Source organism: Astatotilapia calliptera, chromosome 23 (genome assembly GCF_900246225.1).
Source record: "Astatotilapia calliptera chromosome 23, fAstCal1.2, whole genome shotgun sequence".
NCBI lineage: Eukaryota > Metazoa > Chordata > Actinopteri > Cichliformes > Cichlidae > Astatotilapia > Astatotilapia calliptera.
This window is the reverse complement of record NC_039323.1, coordinates 36,969,607-36,993,703: the sequence shown is the minus strand read 5'-3', so window position 1 is coordinate 36,993,703 and position 24,097 is coordinate 36,969,607. Positions and strand designations below refer to the sequence as shown.

General features: G+C 39.8%; 1 protein-coding gene across 4 annotated transcripts in view; it reads right to left on the bottom strand.

Annotated features, from left to right (window-relative positions):
• Positions 1-24,097, bottom strand: part of LOC113015675 (interleukin-1 receptor accessory protein-like 1-B) — a 333,561-nt gene that overhangs the window by 175,770 nt on the left and 133,694 nt on the right. For all 4 annotated transcript variants that reach the window (XM_026157786.1, XM_026157785.1, XM_026157787.1 and 1 more), the window contains 2 exons: positions 8,752-8,938; positions 5,002-5,155 (listed from right to left, as the gene is read on the bottom strand). In XM_026157786.1, coding sequence (XP_026013571.1) covers positions 5,002-5,155; positions 8,752-8,938 — 341 coding nt within the window. The remainder of the gene's footprint in view (positions 1-5,001; positions 5,156-8,751; positions 8,939-24,097) is intronic.

Here is a 24,097-nt window from a genome sequence, read left to right as displayed (position 1 = left end):
GCTTGTGTTAGACCTCATAGTCTACATTTGGAGAAAACAGCCCCAAGCTTATAAATGCATCACAGAGAACACACATGGAAAGGTTTCCATCACTCAAGAGCAGTGGTCTGGCCCAGGAAACAAAATAATGCCTGTACCCCCTCCCATTTCTAGCCAGTCATGTTGCTATGCAATAATATTCAATAGTAAGCAAGGCCCTGAAATAGCGCGACACTACCCAGCAAGAAAGCATTGTTCACTCAAGAGAAATTGGTTTTGAAAGTGCCAGACTGAAAGACTGTTAAAGAAGTGTTGCATCAAAAATTGCTTTAAGCCACAAAGCTACCATAGTGTCAGATCTGTCAATTCAAAATGTTCAGACTTGAAAGACATGTAAAATATGGGGTGAAAGGGATGAGTCGGTGCAAGGAAGAAGGCAGGAACACTTAATGTTGAGAAATATTTTCATGATTGTTTTTCAACCAGCATTTTGGTTATTTACGGGCGCCGCACACAACCAAATACACTTCATCGCAATGCGGTGCAAAAAGAAGAAGAAGAAAAGCGGGTTAACAGCATCAGTCCCAGCTCATTAGCCACACTGACAGTCTATTTTACACACCAAAGTTGCTGCTCTCCTGTATCTCTGTTTCATCACTGTTTCTTTGTTCTGTGCTGTTTAATCTAAGACATCAAACAGTGCACCTTACAAAGAAGTCATAAAACCACAAATTTCATTTAAAAATGAATGTCGCTTCCAATCACCCGGTGAGGGAGCTCATTATGATTTTAGCTGTGCTCATTATAATCAAATGGAGTCTGACCTTTTGTCCCACTGCACTGCTTTGAGAGCGGCTGTAGGCTGTTGATAAAGAGGGGAGTGACAAGGGTTTTAATAGTGAATTGTAATTTTCTGTCCAAGGTTGAAGATAATATTATATGAAGGTTCATGTATACTTATTCCAGATTAGAAAAGAAAGTATTCAGATGTAAAGTTCAGGTCTGGACAACTATCTAGAGTCCTTGAATCCCTTTTGCAAAGCAGGAATGCAATTAACAGTAAAGACTTGCCATTATCCGATGTTGTTTACCATCTTATACGAAAGTTCCCGGAATTACTCAAGAGCTGCACTTTAGAGGAGCTATATTTGGTCAAGTAGATGTTGCCAACAATGACGACACCCAATACAGCACTAACCCATATTTTACTGCGTCGTCTGTATTGATTACCAAAAAGATATCCAGGCTCTCATTAGTATTTTGGGAGACGACGCCATTTAGAGTGAGTTAGATTGAATGATTGGAAATAAAAGGCCCCGCTAGATTTCTCATGTTTGACAGAAATTGGGGACAAAACGTACTCATGTTGGTGAACAGCCAAGGAGTCCAGGAGGATATGTGCAAAACACTAAAATTCTACAAATACAGAATTGCAAAGCACACAGCAGCAACAACAGCGTGATTCTGGACCCCCAACTGACAAAAAAAACAAGTCAAGCAGCTTTGGCAGTAGAAAGAGTCCTTCGTACATTGTACTGTTACTTGATTTCCTAACCAAACATCACATTAAAAAAAACAGCTATTCCCACTGCTCCCTCTCTGGCGTGTATCCACGATGCTGCAGTTCTTAAACTTGACTGGAAACACGAGGAGGAACCCAACGCATATAAATGTTTCACATTTTTCTCAAGCCTTCAGGTTATGTATACAACTCCACACAAACTCCCAACACAAACAGTAACTCTGAAAGTGACTCAATGATCCAAAAGTCCATGGTTACTTGGTGATTTTTCCAACTTCCTGTGTTGTGATAATTTGACAGCCATGTGGAAAAATGGAAGGACATAGTGATGATTGTAAATAAGCTACTTGCTTAGCCAAATTCACCACAAATCTTGGCAAGTCAACCAGGATTTGTGGTGAAATAGTATGTCTATCAAGAAATATCTTATATTTTCTGTATCTAACTAAACACTCATTAAGCATATACTCATGCTAGTTAGGTGAAAGGCGCCATGATACAACAGTCAAATTGCGAAAAAACTCTTGCTTTTAAAGGTGCTATAGAAATACATTTTTAATTGAATTGAAAATGGTGCTTGGAGACCAACGCGCAACCACAATTACTGTGATTGTGACCAATGGACTTGGTTTCTTCAAAGACGGCGACCAAGTCTGCAACCACTCGCAGTCAAGTCTGCTATCAGTTTGCAACTGCATCAGGTAAAATTAGTAAACTGCAGAATGACATCAACACTTATCAAAGTTGCTTTTATAAAAAAAACAGATCCAGAATACAAACAGCTGGCAGCCAGATAAGCTGAGTCTCATGTAGTTGTGTTCATTAACAAAGACTCATTCAGACTGATGGCAGCATGTTGGTAATTTATCTGGATTTATAAATGAGACAGCAATTATTTGCAAACCTTCAACAATCTGTCTGAGTCAATGCAGTTGGAGTCAAACTGCAATAGTCTGTAGACAAGTCACATTCTTTACGATCGAAAGGTGAACATTTAATGCCCTCAACTTCTGGGCGACAGTTTGGTCATGGCAACTGGTTGTAATTGATGACTGAAACTGAAAAAATTCAATGCAATCACCAGGCAACCACTCATTCTTGGTTAGTGGTTGCCTGGTGGAGGTGGTCATCCTGCTTTTAATCCAGTGCCACATGGTTAAAAAATGATGTATGAACTGAATTGTAGCCCAAAAATCAAGGCACAGTTAGTTACAAACTCTTATGTCTTAATTTGGAAGAACAGTTTGTTTGCGATGCTGTTTTGTTACTTGTAGAATTTCATCCTTTATTTTTCACATTGGCCTTTTAGATAGAAATATAATGTGGATAAATGGCTGACAATTTCCTAAACAATTGAGCTCTAGAACGCTTGTTAACATGATTAATTGAGAAAATTAGACAAACTTGGGTGTTTTGCCCAAACAAACAAACCAAAAAAAACCCCCAATTTAATATGAAGCCAGTGGATGCTTATTTTTAAGCGTTCTTTAGGAATTTTGCAAAGCTTATTTACTGTGATTCCGCCAGAATATGAAAGCTTGTGCAATTGCTGATCTAAACACCAAGCACAGGAGCTCTTTCCAAGAACAAAACCCTTTTCCTTAGGACACGATGTGTTTCATGTGTGCAGAAGCACAGACAGCAGACAGAACCAGGAGACACATCAAAACTACAGGCTAGTTAGCATGATCGGTATAGCCACCATGGCAGCGCTGCACAAAAGAAAACCGCTCCGTGCAAAAACTCCAAACTTCTTCAATCAAAACGGGAAAATATATAAATAAATCCAAAACTCTGAGGAAAGCAATTCTGTCTAAAAGGAAAGCAACTGAGCCAAAAGCAGAGTGAACATTGGCGTTGCTTTCCAAAAGATAAAAAGAACTCCAAGTTTCAAGAAATAACAATGGGAACTTGTATTACACTTTTTTGCCTCGAGGCACACAATTGCATCTTAAAACTTACAGCAAAGGTCAGAATGGGTAAAAATTGTTCAGTTTATATCCTAACAGTTCCAGCCAGAGACCTACTGCTGCTGTGGAATTAGACAAAAGTCATTCTAATCACTTCAACAAAAAAAGAGACGCATATTCCTCTATTCATCTATTAATTTTTCCAGACCATTTAAGGGAAAGCAAAAAAAAAAAAAAGTATCCACACCTCTAGCAGACTGCTTGAAGGGTGTATTTCTTTTGAAAAAGTCATAAATGCCTGCTTTACTGCCACGGCCCAATCATCAATCATCTTTTGCTACCTGTTTTGAAATGCTGAATGTCTCTACTGTAGATAGAGAGATTAAGACTGTTGGGATGACATTTTGAGGCTGGTGAGAAAATGATGTATGACTTTGCTCGGCCTTCGCTGGAGTCTCTTAAAAAAAGAAAAGAAAAGGCACTACAATGTGCAATCCAGTAGCAGTTAAAAGCCATCGCTCCCTCTGATCGTCACACAGCAATGGAGGTGATGATGACGACGGCTGTGCTGAATCCTAACAGTTTCTCTGCCTGTCCCAAACCGCTTCCCTCTGCTCTTCCTCTTTTTCTTCCTGTTTTCTTTTTGTTTGTTTTTTTATTCTTCCCAGCTGTGCGTCATCTGGCATTTGTTTGTATCCTTGCAGACATGAGCTAGCACAGGAAAGGTGCGCCGAGCCAAATGAGTCACAGAGAGGAGAAGCTGTGGTCGTATGAAGGCAGTCAAAAGAACACGAGCTCCACTTTTACATTAGCATTTTCCACTGGTTCAGATCAGCCATGCAGGGCCGTTTTATATCCAGCAAGCAACCTTATTTCCCTGAAGATTGATTATGTTTAAAGCTTGGTATTGAGGAAACTTTAGTAGGAGTTCTAGCATAAGATTCAAATAAATAAAGCAGGCAACAATAAAAAAAATTATGACTCTGTTTATTGATCACACACTTTACTCAGGAAAACTCTGCAGCCTGATTCCCTTCACATACTATATGCCTTTTAAAAAAAAAAAGGAAAGAAAGAGAGAGAGATAATTAAGCTGTAAATTGTGGGATAGTGCATGGCTTGTCAACCTTGGCTGTGACACTGACAAGAAATCTGTCACCTGCTTTAGGTTCAGACTTAAATATTTCAGCAGCCTTAAGAAAAAAAGTGCTGAAGTGGCTCTGGGTGAATTCCACTGCTAAGCAATTAAAGCAGCCTGGAAGTCACAGCGACGCTATTGACTGCCACACTTTGGCAAAAGGTGCAGTGATCAGCTTTAAAAAGCTTAATTTTGGGGGGTTTTAAGTGACTCGAAGCAACTGTGGAAAATAATCACCAGACAGTACGCTCAGAAGCATTAGCAACAAAAAGGATGTTCTGTGGAAGTACATTTGTTTAGAAATTCACTGAATGACGACGGATTTTCCATTGATCTTTCTGCGTGCGGTTCGTGGCACTTATTTTTGCTGGAGTTTCTACTTCACTTCAGTGAAAATCTTCACAAAAGCAGCAGGAGGGAGAAAAATGAGGAAAGGCAGGATACTTCCTTACCTGTGACTGATAGCTCAGTAGTCCTTCGCACCACAAAGTTCCCAAACGGCACTTCACACGTGTAATTCCCAATGTCATCTTCCCGTACTTCCTTGATGGAGAGAATGTCCTTCTTCCTTTCAATGGTTTGTCTCCACTGCTTTGGCTTGCACTCCTGTTTTGTTTTGTTTTTTTAAAGACAAAACAAGAGGATGGAGATACAACTTGTAAATGTAAAGCATGAACACTGGTTTCTTTAAAGTAAGAGGGCGGGGCTACAATAATTTTCACATTTCCAGTATCAAGTGAACCCACGGAGTTCACTTGATACTAGGAGAGTACCCGGTTCTCTCCGGGTACTCCGGCTTCCTCCCACCGTCCAAAGACATGCAACTTGTGGGGATAGGTTAATTGGATAATCCAAATTGCCACTAGGTGTGAATGTGCGAGTGAATGTGAGTGTGAATGGTTGTCTGTCCCTGTGTGTTAGCCCTGCGACAAACTGGCGACCTGTCCAGGGTGTACCCTGCCTCTCGCCCTATGACAGCTGGGATAGGCTCCAGCGCCCCCCGCGACCCTGAAAAGGATAAGCGGAAGCGAATGGATGGATGGACAGTATCAAGTGGTATGATGACAAACTTGCATTCAAATGTCATATAATCTGTACTCTGGACATCATGAGCCGAACCAATGAACAACTCTAGACAGTGTTAAGAACTTTAACTACACATTTAATCCTTCAGATATTTCATATAAGAAAAGGAAGTGTGCTGCTGTAGTAACTGACAGACATCTGTCAGCACGACGTTTGGCCTTTCAAATCCAAACAAATCCTGAAAACACAGTTAGAAACCAATCGCATATAAGAAATGAATGTGCAAAATGACATATTTGCAAAGTTCTGGTATATCACTGTGCAGACTGTGATTATATTGACAGAATGTATTATTTTACTTTTTATTCATTATATTTTTGTTTATTGTGAACTCATTGTGGACAAAAATCATGTGGGATCATGTTGACAGAGAACAGCATAAAAGGGAAGCTCTGTTTGACTTATTTACTGTATTCCCGTGTATGTTTTCAGCTTTTATATTTCTCATTTTCTTAGCAAAATGAAAGGGAAGTATCAAGATTTTTGCACAGTACTATATATTGCTTGGATTTATTGATCTCCTTTGCCTACTAGATTTGTGGTGTTAAATTTAACACAGTTCACAGTTTTATGACCAAATGCTCTCAGTGCTTTTTGTGTATTAATTATTATATCTGAATTTACTGTACTTTCACATCGATGCCTGTCAGATTCAGTCTCAGCTTCAAAGTATATCAGATTTTAAAAACAAAACAACTAAAACTGTAGAGAACCTCTATAACTAAACACCGTATCATAAAATACTCCAGCAGCTTTATAGCAGAGAGACCTCATATCATATCACACAGCACACAAACTTTGTTTGATGCCAGATTTCAGACATTAGTTTAGTGAGCTCCTGTTGTCCCGACACAAATACTCTTTTAAACTGTGATGTATGAGACCGGGTGCCTGCGCATTTATCATTCTGAGGCAGGACTGCAGCACCAAATTAAGCTGCACCACCTATTTGTAAAATCATTACTGGGTTTATCTGTAAGTTCCTTCCTAAACTCTTAGTGATTTTAGGATTTACTTCATTGGGTTGCATCATCAGTATTTGCTCGGTTGCTTGGTAACATCTCTGGAGCCAATCAGAGGCAATCAGTGTGAACAGGAAATTATTTCAGCATCAGGAGCTGTAAGAGCCCAAAATAACACACCGAGGCCAAATTATATATTGGAATAATTGGAAAAAATAAGCACCAGTTTAATATATTAATACACATATAAAAAATGTTTTTTTTATGTGAGAGTATATTGAGTCAGAGTGAATAAGAAACATTACATTATATTGGCCTAATGGTCTGCAGTTTCAGGTCTTAAATTAGAAAACTATTATTCACTTAATGGGTTCATTAAAGGGGGCTAATTCTGTTCATTTTCATCTACATATTTTTATCTTGGACTTTACTAGGGTAGCTTTGCATGATTCCAAGTTCAAAATAATTCCTATTTGTTATACACTGTAACAGTCTCTGAAATAAGCTTCTTTTTTTTAGCTTCATTTATTCTTTTATAAGTCAGTTTTCCACTGATTTGCTGCCCCTCGAAATCAGACAATTTGAACAGATGGTGGGTCCCACCCACCCACCTCTATCCAGCGTATGAAGGTTCAGTCACACAAGGCTAGAGGCTGGCTGACAAAACCTCCTTGCAGTTGCTTTGATTACTAGCACACTGTCACAGTCGCCTGTAGTTTGCATTTACTAACTAACTATGAAACAGTAGTTGAACTTCTAAAAGTGAGATGCAAATTAGAAACAGAGACCAAATTTCCCACGTGTGGGACTAATAAAGGTATCTTATCTTAAATGTGCTGATTTATATGATAAGAAATAATTTGTACACTAAAGGTAAACAGTCTATATTTCCAGTTAGCATCATACTCTTCAGAGTTTGCTAGTCGGCAAGTGTTTGCAGCCAAGTTATTATATTATTCTGCAGAAACTATAACAATATGTTAGCAAGTAACCACAAGGTTTCCTGGGCAATATGCACTTTTCCGTAGTTACCGGTGGTTACCAGTGGGTCCAGTACAGTCTGTAGGCCTGTGTGTCAGAGAAACCAAGCATTTTATAATATATATTTTGCACAAGACATTTTCATTAAGGTTAATTAAGGTGACTCTGCTACACAATGTTGGTTCTGGAGCTTTAAGGAAACCTCCGTTCTCATCGCGACACATGTGAAGAGTTCTAAACATAAGCAAAAAGTGAGGATGACAACATCAGCACGGATAACAAATTTGTACAGAATGTGATGAATGTGAAAATCATTCTGGGTACTGGTTGTTTCCTTTCACATCAAAATCGGGCTCCGTGTGCCCAACAAGCAGCAGGGAGCAGATTCCAACACAGAATGACAGACCTGGCTACTCTATAACTGCACTGACAAAATACTGTGTATCGTAGGATTGGTTTCTAACTGTGTTTTCAGTATTTGTTTGGATTTGAAAGGACATTTTTCCTATGCGCACATGTGTTAAAAATGGAGTTCAGCTTGTAATGAAGAGACTAGCTTTTAGTTTCAGTCACTGATAATTTACCTGATCAGTTAAAATCTGTGAATAGCTGGTAAACACTACACTGGAGCCAGGTACACACAGAAAACAACCTAAAGTACAACACGAGTCTTATTTTCTATCTCCACAGCCCATGTAGCCACGTAGGTGGCGATCATGAAGTAGGCATGGACTTTTAGAAACAGCCTTTCAACTTTTGGGCCACCTGAGGCAAAAAAAACTAGGGCACTGTGGGAAGCGTCTTGCAGGATTGAATCAGCCCACCAACAAAGTGAGAGCCAATAACTGGAGGGTGTGGATCCCACTGGCATTATCTGCTATTTTAATTTGATTCCGCGGGAAATGGAAGTGGCCACCTAATCAAGCACACTTTCACATTTGATAAATTGGCCCCCGAGCTGCGCCTACGAGCTCTGGCAAAGAGGCCTGTTGGACACAGAAGGCCTGCCAGGTCGGTTCCACTGTGGGCCTCCCAACTCTCCACACAACAAGCAATATTTTTCTCTTTTTGTTTGACCGCTTGAAAATGTGGTATTTAAAGCTAAGTTTAACCAAAACACGACCCTAATCCTTTGTTGATAGAGTGATAGCTGATGAAAAACTCTAACCATACCTTGTACCACACGATCTCAGGCTCCATTCCTTGCTGTACATAATCCTCAATGCCTGGGCAGATGATGTCTTTGCTTTTGCTCAGCTCCGCCTTCTCAAAGAACCTCATTTTGGAGTTGTAGCAGAGGTCTGTGTCATTCTCCGCCACCGTGAGGGACATGGACACCTTCATGCAATACGTGGAGTTCCTGCAAAAGATAAAACGTTAACAAATCGGTCAGTGTAACAAATGGACCCGCGTCACTTTTTGAGCTCTTGCCAGCTGCTGAGCCGAGAAGCGGTCAGCAGTCCATCTCCGAGCCGCTCAATCAAAAATTCCTGGGCTAATTCCTGGGATTGAATGTGAATCATTAAACGCAACAGAAGGAGACACAGAGAAACCTTTGATTTCTTTTAAAGGAAAACCTGCCTTTAATGCTGAATAACTACTGATTCCAACAATGAACAGCAATGATGCATAATCAGCTAATCTGTGCATATGAATATATATATTTGTATATATACAGTACATGTGTCCTAATGAAAAACCAATGGGTGTTATTGAAGAGCTAGAGCGCTTACAGTCAACAGCACTCGAAGACTGCCTTTTGTTTTCATGCGTTTTCGCAGATACAGTGCGAGCTAGCAGAAAATGACTTGCTACAACTGATGTACTGTAAGTGCTCAGGTCATACACATAAAGAAGAGAATTTATAACGCGAGGGAGAGACGGCGTAAAATGCGAGATTACTCGTGATGTTTGGAGACTCCATGCTCGCCTGGCTTCGCAGATACGGCAGAGTATTTATCCACGCTGGAATAAACATTTCATTTTACTGCTCGGCACTGCGGCGCGCACCTTCAGTGATTTGTGTGTCTAAATGTGAGTCGAGCGCTCGTATGCAGGCAAGCTCGAGGTATCCTGGATGAGATCTAGGCCTGCCTGAGTGGGTGTCGCTTCACGGACAGCCCCGTGAGAAGAAGCGATCCAGCTGCTAAGCACAAGCAGCAATCCTCTTTGTGTCATTAATGTGACAGCGATTTTGAGATCGGATCTGCTGCTCGAGTAATTCTTAACCCAACTTGGGGAATCGATGAAGCCATTGATTCGCTGGGAAAGTTGTGCTATTTAAAGGAGGAGGGGGGGAACAGAAGCAAAGGTCCTTGATGATCAATTTATGTAATAGGGGCACCTTTTCTTTGCCCAAACCGCCTAATAAGACTGTCACAATTGACAAGTACTCTTCAGCCCTACTGCAGCAAATCCCCCCCCTGGTTAAAAGACCAACAAATTGGCAGTGTTTAGGAAAATCTCACAGCTAATTTTCCAACTAAAGCTGGTTACACAAATTGAGCTGAACCAACAAACAATTACAAACATGTTAAATCCTTACATAATTGCGAGGCATTAGCTGCCTCGTGGATTAGCGCGAAAACACACTGGTCTTCACCACAGTGTCTGCAAACAATCCCACGCCCCCCCACCCCCCCCCCCCTACACTCGAACTGGACAGCTCCACACGCTCCTCTTACTGTAAAGTGTGCCATTTTTCCTGAAGCCCGGATGCAAATGTGACATGATGTGGAGATTATCCCAGACAACTTCTACCAGATGGACACCTGTGCAAATGAGATCCCACGGGTGCGCTCTCTTCCCTGTTAAATATTCTGGGCAGCGCTGATAAACTCGCAGGCTGGTAGCGAGAGAGAGGGAGAGACAGAGAGGGAGAGATAGAGAGCGAGAGAGAACTGTGTCATCTGCTCTGCATGAGTGATCGATGGTGCGGGCCAACACTCTGTCCTACGATGTCTTTCCAGCATTTCACATCCATCACTGACGCCTTTTGAGCCTGGAGAAGCTGGACGATCTCTTGACTATCCACTCAGCATGTGTGCAGTCATATTCAAGAAGCTCGCTCAGAGAATAGAGCAGGGGAAATTATCCTCCCGCACCACAGTGGAGGACTCGACTGTACGCCATGCAATGTAAACTCCTTGTGGATACAGTGATAACAAGCTAGGTGATACCATGGCATTAATGGGCGCGAGTGCCTGTCAAACGTGTCAGACTGAAGAGGATATGCAATGTCGTGGCAATGATAGATAGCATCCTGCATACATCAACCCGGAGTAGAGTAAGGCTGACAGCTATGGTACACAGCTGGAGGGCAGGCAGAGGACTTGAGATGCAATATGCGGCAAATTCAGTGAAATTATGTGCAATGGTCAGTTCGGAGTTAAGCAGCCTGGAGAAAAGATTATGGCTGTCATACTGGCAAATACTCAGGGGATATGGTAGTGGCTGAAATAAGGGGATAATTAAAAGCTGACTATATATAAACTTTGATACATATATTTTTAATTTCTTTTATTGACTGAGAATAACCCACCTGAAGATTAAACCACACTGAACCTGCCCCCTTTTTTTTGCTCAGCAACTCTTCCATCTGATATTAAATAATAGGGCTCAGAATTGATTTGAAAATTCTCCCGAGAATCCGGGGCACCTGTGGGGAAATTAATGAACTAACTTAATGAATCTCTTAATTAAAATAACTCCTCTCCAATATAAATCGCATGATGAAATAATTGACGATTTATTACAGCTGACTTTCGAGTAACAATAAGGTTGTTAGGGAATCGCCTGGTGTAAAGCAGACACCGCGAGGCAGAAAAAAGAAATAAAGTCCAAAGGTTGATTAAAGGTTACCTTGAGACAATATCATTACTGGCAGTGAAATGAACCCACCGCAGGTATTAACCCTAAGAGATTTAATGCAGGCAGCTGATATGCTGTACAGTAACATTAGGGTCTTACCTTAGGCTGCTATTAGCATTTAAATAGAGATGTCTGAGGTTTACCTTGGTACAGATGTTTTACGTAACAATTTATGCTGCAATAAAATAACACGCTGCACAAAAATAGTGGGGTTTCTTTTCATATTTTTGCCTCTTAACAACTCTGAAACTACTTACAGTCATTTTAAAATGCAATAGCTTCAAAGCTGCTGAAAAAAACGAATCTAACAGCAACAACCTATTTAGAAAAATTGTCATTGGAAGTTTTCCAACTATCTCATTAGCATCCAAAGGAAAATTAAATCCAACATCCAGGGTGATGGATGCGCGTCCTTCATCGATGCAGTTTGTATTTCTTTCTTTTAAAATAGTTTTAAAAGGAATTCTTACAGCAACCAGGACAGAGTTTGTCTGCGTGCATTGTACAGAGGGATTGTTACTACTACTAAAAGCGCTATACAAATACAGGCCATTTACCATTTACAACCGAGTAAATTCTAATAAAAGTAATTTATTAGAATTTACTTGGGTCCTGATGAATGAGTCCTGAAAAATTGATAAAAAACCCTAAACAGGAGTCTGAATTGGAAAAAGGATGATCAAATCAACACAAAACCATCCTTTTAAAGAGTCCTAATGAGATTGGAGGATGCGATCTTTCATACGGATGAAAACAGCCTTGAATAGTTTAGCTCCTGCGTGAAAATTAAGCATGAGCAGTCTGAGCAAAAACCAAAACACTGAAGGTCATTTTTGACACGTCTTTTTAGGACCCCATTGCCATATACCAGATTCAGGAACAAGCCTTGCTACATGCTTTGCTTGCCACTTGAAGCTTAAAGTTATGAGAAATCTAGGGTCCATGCTTTTTTTTTTTTACTTTTTTGTTTTGTTATTGGTGAGAGAGGCAAGAAGGCTACGAAGCTAAGGTCTCAGTCACACAGCCATAAACCTTGTTGGCAACTCTGACTAACTGGGAAAAATGAGAATTCCCACATAGTTTGCAGGTTGTAACTAGATATAATTGGTCCCACAAAGGGTCCCGTATCGAAAACCTTTTTATGTTTCTGTTGGTTGCTAGCAGCCAACCAAACACCATGTAGAAGTGCAACTTGACTAAGTGCAAAACAAACTGAAAACAAACTGAGAATGTCTGATTTCAAAGCAAAGGTTGCGCTTTACTGCTGCAACCGGCCGGCACCTAACAAAAGGTTCAACTTTTACTTTAAAGCCAAGTAGTTTCTTTTACCAGTTTGCATTGCACTTCATTGTTCCACTACCACTTACTTACTTTCATGCAAACTACCGCCAACCATGGCAATCTGCTAGCAACCATAGCAATTGCAAGGAGAATGTTGTGACAGCGCTACAAACCTCTTTGCAACCTATGTTACCCAATTGTAGCAACCTCTTGTAACCACTTGACAACTGGACAAGAAATACACACTATTCCCTTGCAACCAGTGGTTACTAGTAGTCAAAAGAGTCAAGAGAGTCACGGTTTTGTGGTTGTGGATTAATTTATATTCCTTAATTATTGTTATTCATGGTTTTGATTCTCATTATTATGTTTATGTTATATTCTTATGTTATACTATTTGTTCTTAGGCTTTAGGTTCCCGTTTTCTTGCCTTCCCCGTGTTCCACGTTTCTCATCTTGTCTCCTTGTTCCCTCTGTCTCACAAGTCAGTCGTGTTTCTGTCTCTATGTCAAATCTCCTTCCCATTATAAAGGAAACCAGTTCTTTCTTTCTAGTGGCCAATAGGGCTGGGCTATATCATACCGGTCACGGTAATACCGGTGCAATGTTGGGCAACGATCGGAAAATGAAATATCGCGATAGAATATGGGTAAAACGCGCATGCACAGTGCTTTTGTTTACATACGCACATGGCGGCGACGCAGAATGAGAAGAGAGAAAGCGCATCGTTAAATGAAACGGATGAACCAGAATTGGTTTGTAAAAATGCTGCAACTTCAGTGGTGTGGAACAAAGCACTATTTTTGGTAGCGCATGCTAGCAGGCCGTCGTTATTACTTTTTTTGAAAATACGGCACAAAAATCAATCCTTTGATTTTTCTGAAAATCGACAGTGCCCCTTATGATCCCGTGTGTCTTATGTATGAATTCTGGTTGTCTTTACTGACCTCGAAATGATTTTATGTACACGGCGCTCGAAAATCTGTCAAATGTTTTAGTATGACTTTGCTAAGCTACGAAGCCACACCGCTGGATGGATTGTCGGAGCATTACGGCTGTAGTAGGCAGGCGCCTCGCGGAGTGATACGTACTGTGCTTCAACATAATATTACCGTATTGTGTGTGCATAACCGCTTTTTAAGTGTTGTGGATATTATACATGGTTATGCTGAGGATATGTCGGCCAATTTCCACTGGAAATGCCTTTTGGTTAAACTGTCAGCAAGGAATTTGCATTTGCACTGTTACGTTTTTATATAACTTTAATGCACATAAAAAACAGCTGCTTGTTTAAGTGAAAATACATTGATGGGTTTTGTTGGGTTTTTTTGCACCAATAAAGCTGAGGAGTTGTAAAGTATTTTGTCTAGTGTCAATTATATCGTCAGTTATATCGTTATCGCAAATTTTCAAATGTATATCATGATAAATATTTTTGGTCATATTGCCCTGCTCTAGTGGCCAACAGGGGTAACTCCTATGGTTGTAAAAAAGAAGTGGGAAATAAGTCTCTAGAAAAAAAAAATCCCTAGGCTCCACTGACCCATGTCCCCAGTCAAACTTTTCTGATGAGTTAATGGGCTCATTTGCTCATTTCACATCTTATTTAATGAAGCATGATGTCACGTTTGGAAGCCAAGAGAGAATTTTTAGATACAAATAGGGTAAAGCAGTGTGGTTACTTTATGACTCAGTGTGTCAGGAACATTTGATTTTTAAAAAGCTAAGATGGTGACAGGTTTATGTTTGGTCACCATAGAGGAGAATCCAGGCTGTGGTTGCATAGGTAACCATCTAATGCATTTACCATGCTTTAATGTAATCAGGTAATAGTGCTCTTTGCCTGAAAGTTATGATACTTTCCCATTCTGTATCCCTAACCATTATTCACCTATCATTGCTACGAGTCACTGAATTTCAGAGACAACCCACAGTCTCACCATAATGTTTAACCTCTCGCCATTAAACATTACAAATTCATGATGTCAGATATATAGAGCATCTTAACTCTCTGAACAGTCTATATGCTTATAAGCAGTTATAACAGAGGCGAGGAAGACTATAAGTGCCATAGGTAGCAATGGCTTTACAAAAAAGGCCGATAAACATCAAATAGCGATTCAAAGCAACAGGTACAAAACTGTGAAAAGTAAAGGTCAGAAGGTGAACTTGCTACCAAGCAGTACTCAGATGTTGGTATTGTAAATCTGGATATAGGTGTAAACTGTAGCAGGGACACAAAAGTTTCCATGACACACTGTCATCTGTGTCAGCCCCCAGGTGTATTGCACTACCTACCCTGTCCACACCTAGCCAAGATTAACCCAGGCAAAGATGGAGTCGGCCCAGTTACTCTAAATCAGGTTTTTATGGTCTCTGTATTATTTATGGGCAGAGCGAAGGTCACAGTGAGCGGTGGGAAGACTGGGGCTCCTACCTGTAGCGTCTGCTCATAACTCACCTGTCAAATCCAGCACCAAGCCTAGGATGATTAAGCACCGCGGCTACCCAAATCTGACTGTGGGCCAACTTGCTCCTACTTAGCCCCTGTCTAAGAGTGTGGCACTTGTCTGCCATACTGGAACAACAGACTCCTTCCTCAATAACAACCATCCACCTTTTATCTCTCTCTCTCTTCCTCTCTGCTTGTGGTTTGTCTCTGTCTTTGCATCCACCCGCCCAGCCGCCCTTTACTCGCCTGTCTTGTAGTACACAATTTCTCAGAGTGGAATGCACACCTCTGCGGATAATTTAGTTTAGCCACGCTGTGAAAAACACACGCCTGCATCCCTCTACACATTTGCATCCACACACACACACATACACAAGCATGCACATCCAAAAACACAAAAAACATGGAGCAGCAGTATCTCTGCACTGTGCAATACGCAGTGCTTACAAGACTAACTACAAGGGACCCCACTGAAGTTCAACACAGCTTTAGTCACATTATGTGGCTCATTATGCAGTAGAAATGTGATACCTTATTTTTAATGCCTTTTTTCTCTATATCTTTAGCAGTAAAGCTGTACTAACTTGGCTACAGAAAATGTAGTAGTGTAGATTTATTGAAAAAAAAAAAGGTCCACTAATAAGTAAAGTTTCACGTGAATGTTTTCAGGCAAACTTCTTGGAACTAAGTGGAACTAAATGGAGCAAAGAGTGTTGTTTACAGTGGAAAAATCCTGACCATTGGAGGGACTTTTTAAATGTATTTTAATTTATTTATTTACAAATATTTTGTGATATATTGTAGTTTAATTTTTCACCGTATGGTGACGCTCTTGGTATTGGGCCCTGTAAATCCAGAAAATTTAGAAATTAAAAACAAACAAAAAGAAAAACGCAAGTCAACTTTTGCTCGAGTTTGTTCAAGTTAATGAAGTGTAAAGTATATATTCAGAATTTAAATATTTTCATTACATGGTATGTGTACTGACTCATTGTGGTTAAATAAAAAAAGCTTTGCTTTCTGAATATCTTTTTGAAAAATCAGTTAATTACACAAAAGCCACGCAGCACTGCAATTCGATTACTTTAGACAAATGCAGCTATACCTTCTGAAACATCGCTATTACTGATAGCTAAATTGGAAAATGACTCATTATTATTGTTTTGCTTTCATTGAGAGTAATGTTCACTCAAAGAAAAAATAAAAAAAATCCTCCACACTAAACAGAGAATCACTCTGCAGCAATGTTTATAACTGTTACCAGTTCAAGTTATCTAAAAATAAAATAATACTTTAACTCAAAAAAGAAGAAAATGTCAGAGGAACTGAAGATATTTAATCAAGAAGAATTAATCTATTCAGTTTCATTGTGTATTTGAGCTTCTAGTGTTGGCAATAGATCCTGATAATTTTGGGGAACTGGTTGCTGATTCCTTCCCCTACTTCATGCTCCATCCAATATAACTCATTCTCTAAATATGATAAAAATTTACATGCAAAAACAATCACCTTACCCCAGATACCAACATTCACCAAAGACCTTATTTCTCAAGTCGGAGAATTCCTGCAAGCCTTTCCTTAAGTAAGCATGTCTTAAACTGACAATAGCACTTCTTGTGTGCAAACGCATTACTCAGTCATTTTCTAGTCGATGCCTTTAGGGAGCTCATTTTCTATTCCACAGCACCCTCAACTCATCTTTATGCTAGCAACCTGATTTCATAACAAGCATAAACAATTTGTCTCCGTTGTATTCTTCTTCTAAATCCGTCATGACCTTATTCATTGGTCCCCAGACCCTCTGGGTGCAATGTATGAGCAGCTATACTGCTATGCATATCAAATGCAAACTAACCATCACATACCAGCAATGCTGTTGCCAGAATGGCCTGTTTTACTGAGGGCATGGGTTGTATTGGTGAGAAAATGCAAATTAGTGTTTCCAGGGAGCGGTGTGTACTGTGTAGCTGCTGAATGTCATTACGGTTTTGAACAACCTAAGCAGTTTTGTTTGGGAGGTGTAAGCCAGAAATGTTTTCTGCAACTTGCAACAAAGGAAGGCACACGGTGAGACAGCTCTCCAGATGCAACTGGATCTGGAATTTTTTCTGTGCAGTAAAACGGAGGACTAAGTAATTACTCATTACCTTAAGCTGGTAATTACATTGCTTTACTAATTATGCAACAGCAGAAGTAATCGACTACATTACGACTTACTTTCCATATGCACATCTCCGTCATATAGTGTTGTTTGCTCTTTTTATGCTGTTTGCAAATTAATATATATATTAAAACAGAGGGGCGGGTAGATGTTTAAATGCAAAAAATTGGGCCATTTTAGCTTAGTGAAGGCATCACGATATATATATATATATATATATATATATATATATATATATATATATATATATATATATATGTATATATGTATATATATACGATATATTTGTGGATCTAAATGAGACGTTATTGTGAAATTAAAATCCCAGAATGCTTGTATCAAATGTTCTAGGTGCATAAACTTTTAGAATGGGTCATATTGGCCCATTGTAACACCCTCAGCCTTTGGGTGACTTGTTGATTGTTGACACTATCACTTGCAATTGCAATAGTTGGTTACCATGCAACGATTTTTCATAGTTGCAGGAGGTTTGCACACAGGTACACTTTAGACCCCCAAAGTTTGGTTATTCTAGAAAATGTTCACGGACAAAGAAACAAACACACAGATTCCATGTATTGTAGTCAGATCGATTCAATCCTTCAACAAATTTGAAGTTCTTCTACAAATACCACTTTTTGTACAAAAAGCACAACATCCTACATCAATAAATTCGATTTAAAAATGGATTACACATGGCTAGTTAGTCAGCCCGTTAGCTGGTAAATTTAGAACTAATCAAAAGAATATTCAGCAGGAAAGACAAACCAGAAATGTTGGTGTAACGTTCTTTTACTAGGATTAATGTAGTTTGTTGCTTAGGTCAATGCAGAGTTCATATTCCCTTTGGTGCTATACATGACCTACCAAATTAATACATTTGCTTTTGAAAAATAAATGAATCTTCGACAAAAGCCAGTTCAACTGCGATACTATCTTGTCGAATGTCTCACAATATGTGGCATAAGTAAAATTCCAATTAGCTCTTTCAGTTTTATGAAATTTTAATGAAGTTTCTGTCCCAGGTCCCAGCCACTTTCCTATTATTCCCTCGCCCTTAGGATTCAGCTGAGCTGTGCGAGTTCTCTTCTATATCACGGTTTGACTGACAGCTGTGGTATTGCAGATGTCTCGCTTGGAGCTCTGCTGTTCACAGTCGGTTGGGGAGGGAGAGAAGGCAGGGAGTGGGGAAGAAAAGTTGGCGGCGGTGCCAAAGCGACTGTGCTTGGGGAATGGTATTTCTGACATTTGTCTGGCAGATAAAAACCACCATCAGATATGAGGAAGAGAAGGTCAGTGTCCCTGCTATCAGATGGCGATGGTTTGGCATGTTGTTTGATGACTTCCTCCTCTCAGTGTGGTCCAGAACAGCCAAGAGGCTGGGCACACGGGGAGACATGCAGACTGGGAGGATGCAACTACATAAAATCCCCCAAAATGTGATGCTTGGGTACAATTCTGGTGTGGAATAAAACTCAACTGCAGTTGAATGAATAAAACATCTAACAGTATGTTGAACACGTTTTGCAGTTCACTATATACATCCTCCTAGATTGCCCTGAACAGTCCTGCGAAGCGCAACAACTGAATGTAGAGCTCTTGTACAACAAATTTACCACAGTGCTGGATTAATCCAGCTGCACTGAACATGCAAAACAACAACCAAAGGGAGACAGCCAGCTCCAGAATGCCCTTTGATTACCAGACTTTCACACAAGGCTTAACACTTCAGACCTCCATTAACCTCGGAATCAGAAAGTAACACCAGATGTGACCCCGGCCTTCTTTCTGAATGTAAAACACAGGCTAGCTGTCAGAACAGTGAGGTCTGTACCTGCTGGAGGGGGTCTCAGGGAACCCGTACCTTCCAATAGTAACACAGATTTAAAGCAACATAAAAATATCACCACCTGTGTAACTGTAAGACATTCCCATTTTATTTATACGTTTATGCAACTCCTAAATAATTTATATTTATGGGTTATGTCAGGTGCTTCACATGATTTTGACTCCATGTTTGTATTTGAGGCAATAACGTGGCATCCTGGAGGAGAATACCCACCTACCACACTGCTTCTTCTCGACGTCTTTAAAAGTCTGTCACATAAAGCACCATTTGGAATTCCTTTGTAGCCGAAAGGAAAAAAAGGTCTCCTCTGCCCTCCTACTATGGAACCTCCTCCAACAGAACTCCTTGGCCTTCACTGAACTCATTTACCACCAGACCCAACACTGCAATCACTGCCACTGCTGCATCACCATTACAGTACCACACAAACTTCAACCCTCTCTTAAAAAAATAGACACCCACCAAAGGTGATGTATGCATATTTGAAGCTTGACTGTTTTGCTCATATCTCTATAAATTGTAACACTTTCTCACGGTAGAATTTTCTCCTAAACTTAGCTCTGGAACTCTCTTTGAGAGTGTATCAATAAGAGATTCACACGCAGGGCGGTAAAGACAATTTTCTCTCACTATATTGCCAGACAAATGGTAGTAGGTTAGATTATGTAATAATTCTGCATAATAATTTCTGAAGCTATTTCAGCACAATTTCCATATAACAGTCAACCTCTCGTTTTGCTCTCTGTAGCCAGGAGCCATTTGAGCTCAGCTTAATCAAATGCAATCGAGTGTGGGACAAATGTCCAATCAGAAGCCGTGTGAAGGGCAGGCAATGAAATTGACTTGAACTGAAATGTTTGCACATGGTGAATTAAACTGATATTCCAATTTTTACAAAAAAACTCAACATACCCAATAAATATATGTAGCGCCAGTTTTTCTTTATTGCTAAGCGAAATAAGGAAAAAAAAACACTCATCAAGAAAAATAACGAGGCATCTCAAATCTCCATTTACCAGCCACTCCATCAGGTATTAATATTCAACTGTTAATGCAACTGATAACCCCAAAATTTGGTCAGCCAATCACATGGCAGCAAATCAACTTGGACATGAAGACATGGTCAAGACAACCTGCTGAAGTTCAAACCGAGCATCAGAATGGAGAAGAAAGGTGATTTTAGTGACTTGACATGGTTGTTGGTGCCAGATTGCCTGGTCTGACTATTTCAACTGTTGATCTACTAGGATTTTCCCACACAAATCTAGATCAAACCTTGAAGCAGATGGGCCTCACCAGATTCATGAAAGCATGAATCCATCCTGACTTGTATCAATTGTTCAGGCTGCTGGCAGTGATGTAATGCTGTGGGAGAGGTTTTCTTGGCAGATTTTTTGAGTATTGTTGCTGACTATGTCCTTTTGGACCACAGGACATTGAGTTCACTGTAACAATCACTAGACATCAATCCAGAGAGAAACTCGGGGATAATGGAGCAAATCTGCAGCAGGCATGCAATGCTATAATGTAAATTATGGACCAATTGTCAATTGAATTCAATCCAATTTTATTTATACATCACCAAATTACAACAACGGTCACCTTAAGGTGCTTTATGTTGTAAGTTAGACCCTACAATAATATATACAGAGAAAAACCCAACAATCATATGACCACCTATGAACAAGCACTTTGGCGACAGTGGGAAAGAAAAACTCCCTTTTAACAGGAAGAAACCTGCAGCAGAACCAAGCTCAGGGAGGGGCGGGGCCATCTGCAATTTGTTGGGCTGAGAGAAGGAAGACAGGATAAAAGACATGCTGTGGAAGAGAGTAGTGATGGGATTTCCGGCTCGGCTCACTAAAAAGAGCCGGCTCTTTCGGCTCCGAACCGGCTCTTCAGGTTGTTTTGTTGCTTTAATTTATTTATTATTAACAACAATATAAAATTATACACAAAAGGAATTACTAATGTAAAAAAAAAAGTGGTTTTATTTATATATGTTTATATATAAAGATATGCGGTGGCCCCTAGAGACAAAGCACGCGCAAACTCCAAAACACATTTCTAGCGTTAACCGAACTTCCAAAACAGAACTACCTAGATCACTTAAATTACACAATTGAAAGCATATGTGTATTGTTTGTGTATTTATACACAAGCACTCATATATATTCAAATAATTTAAAAAAAAATGTTCATTTACCTGTTACTACCACACACCAAATCCGGTCGTTGGTACTTCCTGGCTTGTGTAGCCACTACACTGCGCCTAGCATCCTGGAGCACTTCTGTTGTCTTTTGTACGTGTTTTGGACTTTTTACGTGTTTTGAAGTTTGTACGTGCTTTGTCTCTAGGGGCCACCGTAAATATACTTTTATTTATTCACTCCACATAAAATGTAATAAATAAATTATATAATATAAAAACCAACTATTTATATTTCAGCTTTTAACTATTTAAATTTTTAGTTTTTTCCTTTTAAACAAATTTAAAGTGAAACAACACAAAACACTGCAAACCACAATACAATTGAATATAAATTAAAATATGAAAACAAAAAGAACATGCACATTCTCTGTCATATGGGCCTGCATGAATAAACTTTCTGAATTCTTTATCATCCGCAACTGAAAATAGTTACTATACCTTTCTAATGTGACGTTGTTGTCCCTGGCTCTCTTTCTCTCTCTCTCCCTCCCGCTCTGATCTTGTGCTACTGCGAGTGTAACGATAAGTGGAGGCATTTTGAGGGGAGTATCTGTGTCAGAGTGTAAAATGATTGAGGCGGAATTTTAAGATACTAACATTTAAATACATGCAGCAGCAAATAGCCTGATATGTTGAAAAAGTCTAGTCTTACAGAAAGATCTCGAGCCATTGGAGCCATTGGAATCACTGGAGTCAGATAATGTGTACATATGAATCAGATTCCTTTTTCTATAGTCTTCCTATGGGTTGATGAAACCATTTGCTGAAAAATTACTAACAAACAATCTCTAAAGCAAGAATCTGAATAGGGATCATTGCAATGAAAAATTATACACCGAAAACTTTTAAACAGTTTTGGGATTTTGAATGCCTTTTCTCCATACATGAAAGTCTATTACTAACCAGGCCCTGGCCCCAAAATGGTTTCAAGTGCACACTCCTCTTTGACACTGCCATTGTATCACCAGACAGCCTCAGTGAATACCTGGCAAAGTTCACACAGCCACATCAAGGCTGAATAAAGCACAGTGTGAAAGGTGGCCTGAGCCCAAACAGCAGCCCATACATCATCAGACAATGGCTGTTGGAAAATATCCTCAACTAAACCACATAGAGCCAACTAAAAGGCTGTCCAAGCACTGTCGACAGAGCGGTCTCTCTCGCTCTATACAGGTGTACAAAATAGTGAATATAGGGGAGCATCATCAATAACCCCTGGCTGGTGGATGAAGCAGCTTGGCCAATCCATATCACACAATTAACTAAAACTCCACCTGGGTGCTGAGAATAACTGCTGCCAGAGTTTTGGCGCCAACTCTCTTATAACCTCTCAAAGTTGTAGTTTGGAAGATGCTTTTTTTTTTGTTTGTTTCCATCAGTCACCGCTGTGGTGTGACTGTGCATTTCTTGGATAATTTGTTGATAAAGTTTATCGTAGAGCTTGTTCTCATATATTTTTTACTGTGCTAGCAGCTGAAACTGTCTGATGGTTTGCCAAACAGCTCAACTAAAGGTGGGATTTTTATAAATTTCAGTCTTAGAGAAGGAATATGACTTTGGCAATCTTTCATATAACACCATCTGCAGTTTAAATAAACCTGCAAACCACATTACTTTTCCATAGAGCATTTTGTGTTTTGTGCTATGTTAGCTCTTAGCATTGTAATATTCGCCATCTTCCATTCAAAATACAGATGACAGTGGAAGTCTGTTAACAACCAAAACAATCGCCAACCAGTCTGGGAAGACAACATTTTTTTCTAACAAGATACAATTACCAGGGAAGATCAATCACTGGTTTCTAGGCCTGTGTGACGAGGTGTTTAGCAACTGATTTTAGAGGAACAGCCAGCAACCATTTGCAACTATTAGGGAATAATTTTTTTTCCTAGCAACAGGTGATCACCGGGCAGTTCAGCTTTCATAAATGGACAATGTGTGCTAATTCTACTTTTCTACTTTGGCAAAACCATGATCAGCTATTGTTATCATAAAAATAACAGTTTTTTCCACTACCTTCTCATTTTTGACCTACAAATAGCTCCCACTGAATAAAAAAAAAACCCCAATGAAGTAAAACCTGTTGTGAAATGAAATCTAGAGCCGTTACACATCTTTTGAAAACTGAATCTAACAACCCGTGGGTGAAGCAGGTATTAATTATCATTAATTATTGTATTTTTTCAGTGTTTGATAACAGTTTTAGCAAGATTTAATTGGAACATATATTCATTCGACAGTACGCCATCTCAAATTGAATTCCAAGAATAACGCTTCATCGGGACATCAGTGTTCACGGCTCAGCAAAGATATTCTACAGAGCCAAAGCTAACTGATCGACTCCTGCCAGGTAGGTTATAACACAAACACCATCCTTATATTATACATCACCCATAACCCCTGGCAGTACAAACCGTCCCTGCTGCTTCTTAGTCTAGCGTCTCTCATTGGCTTTGACAGCTGGGCTGGATCAATTGGACAGGCCCTGACTGGGGCTGAATGACAGAGTGTTCCAGACGGCCCATTCTGACTGTCACTTCCCTGAGAGATCACCAGCCACTCCTGCCCACGAATACTAATACAGCCAACATGGCTGCAGCCTGGGACAGTTGGGAAAAGATTTTGAATGTGCACAGTGTTGGTAGGTACACAGTTGCTAGGTGTGTGTCTCACATGTGCAATTTAGATTTAAAC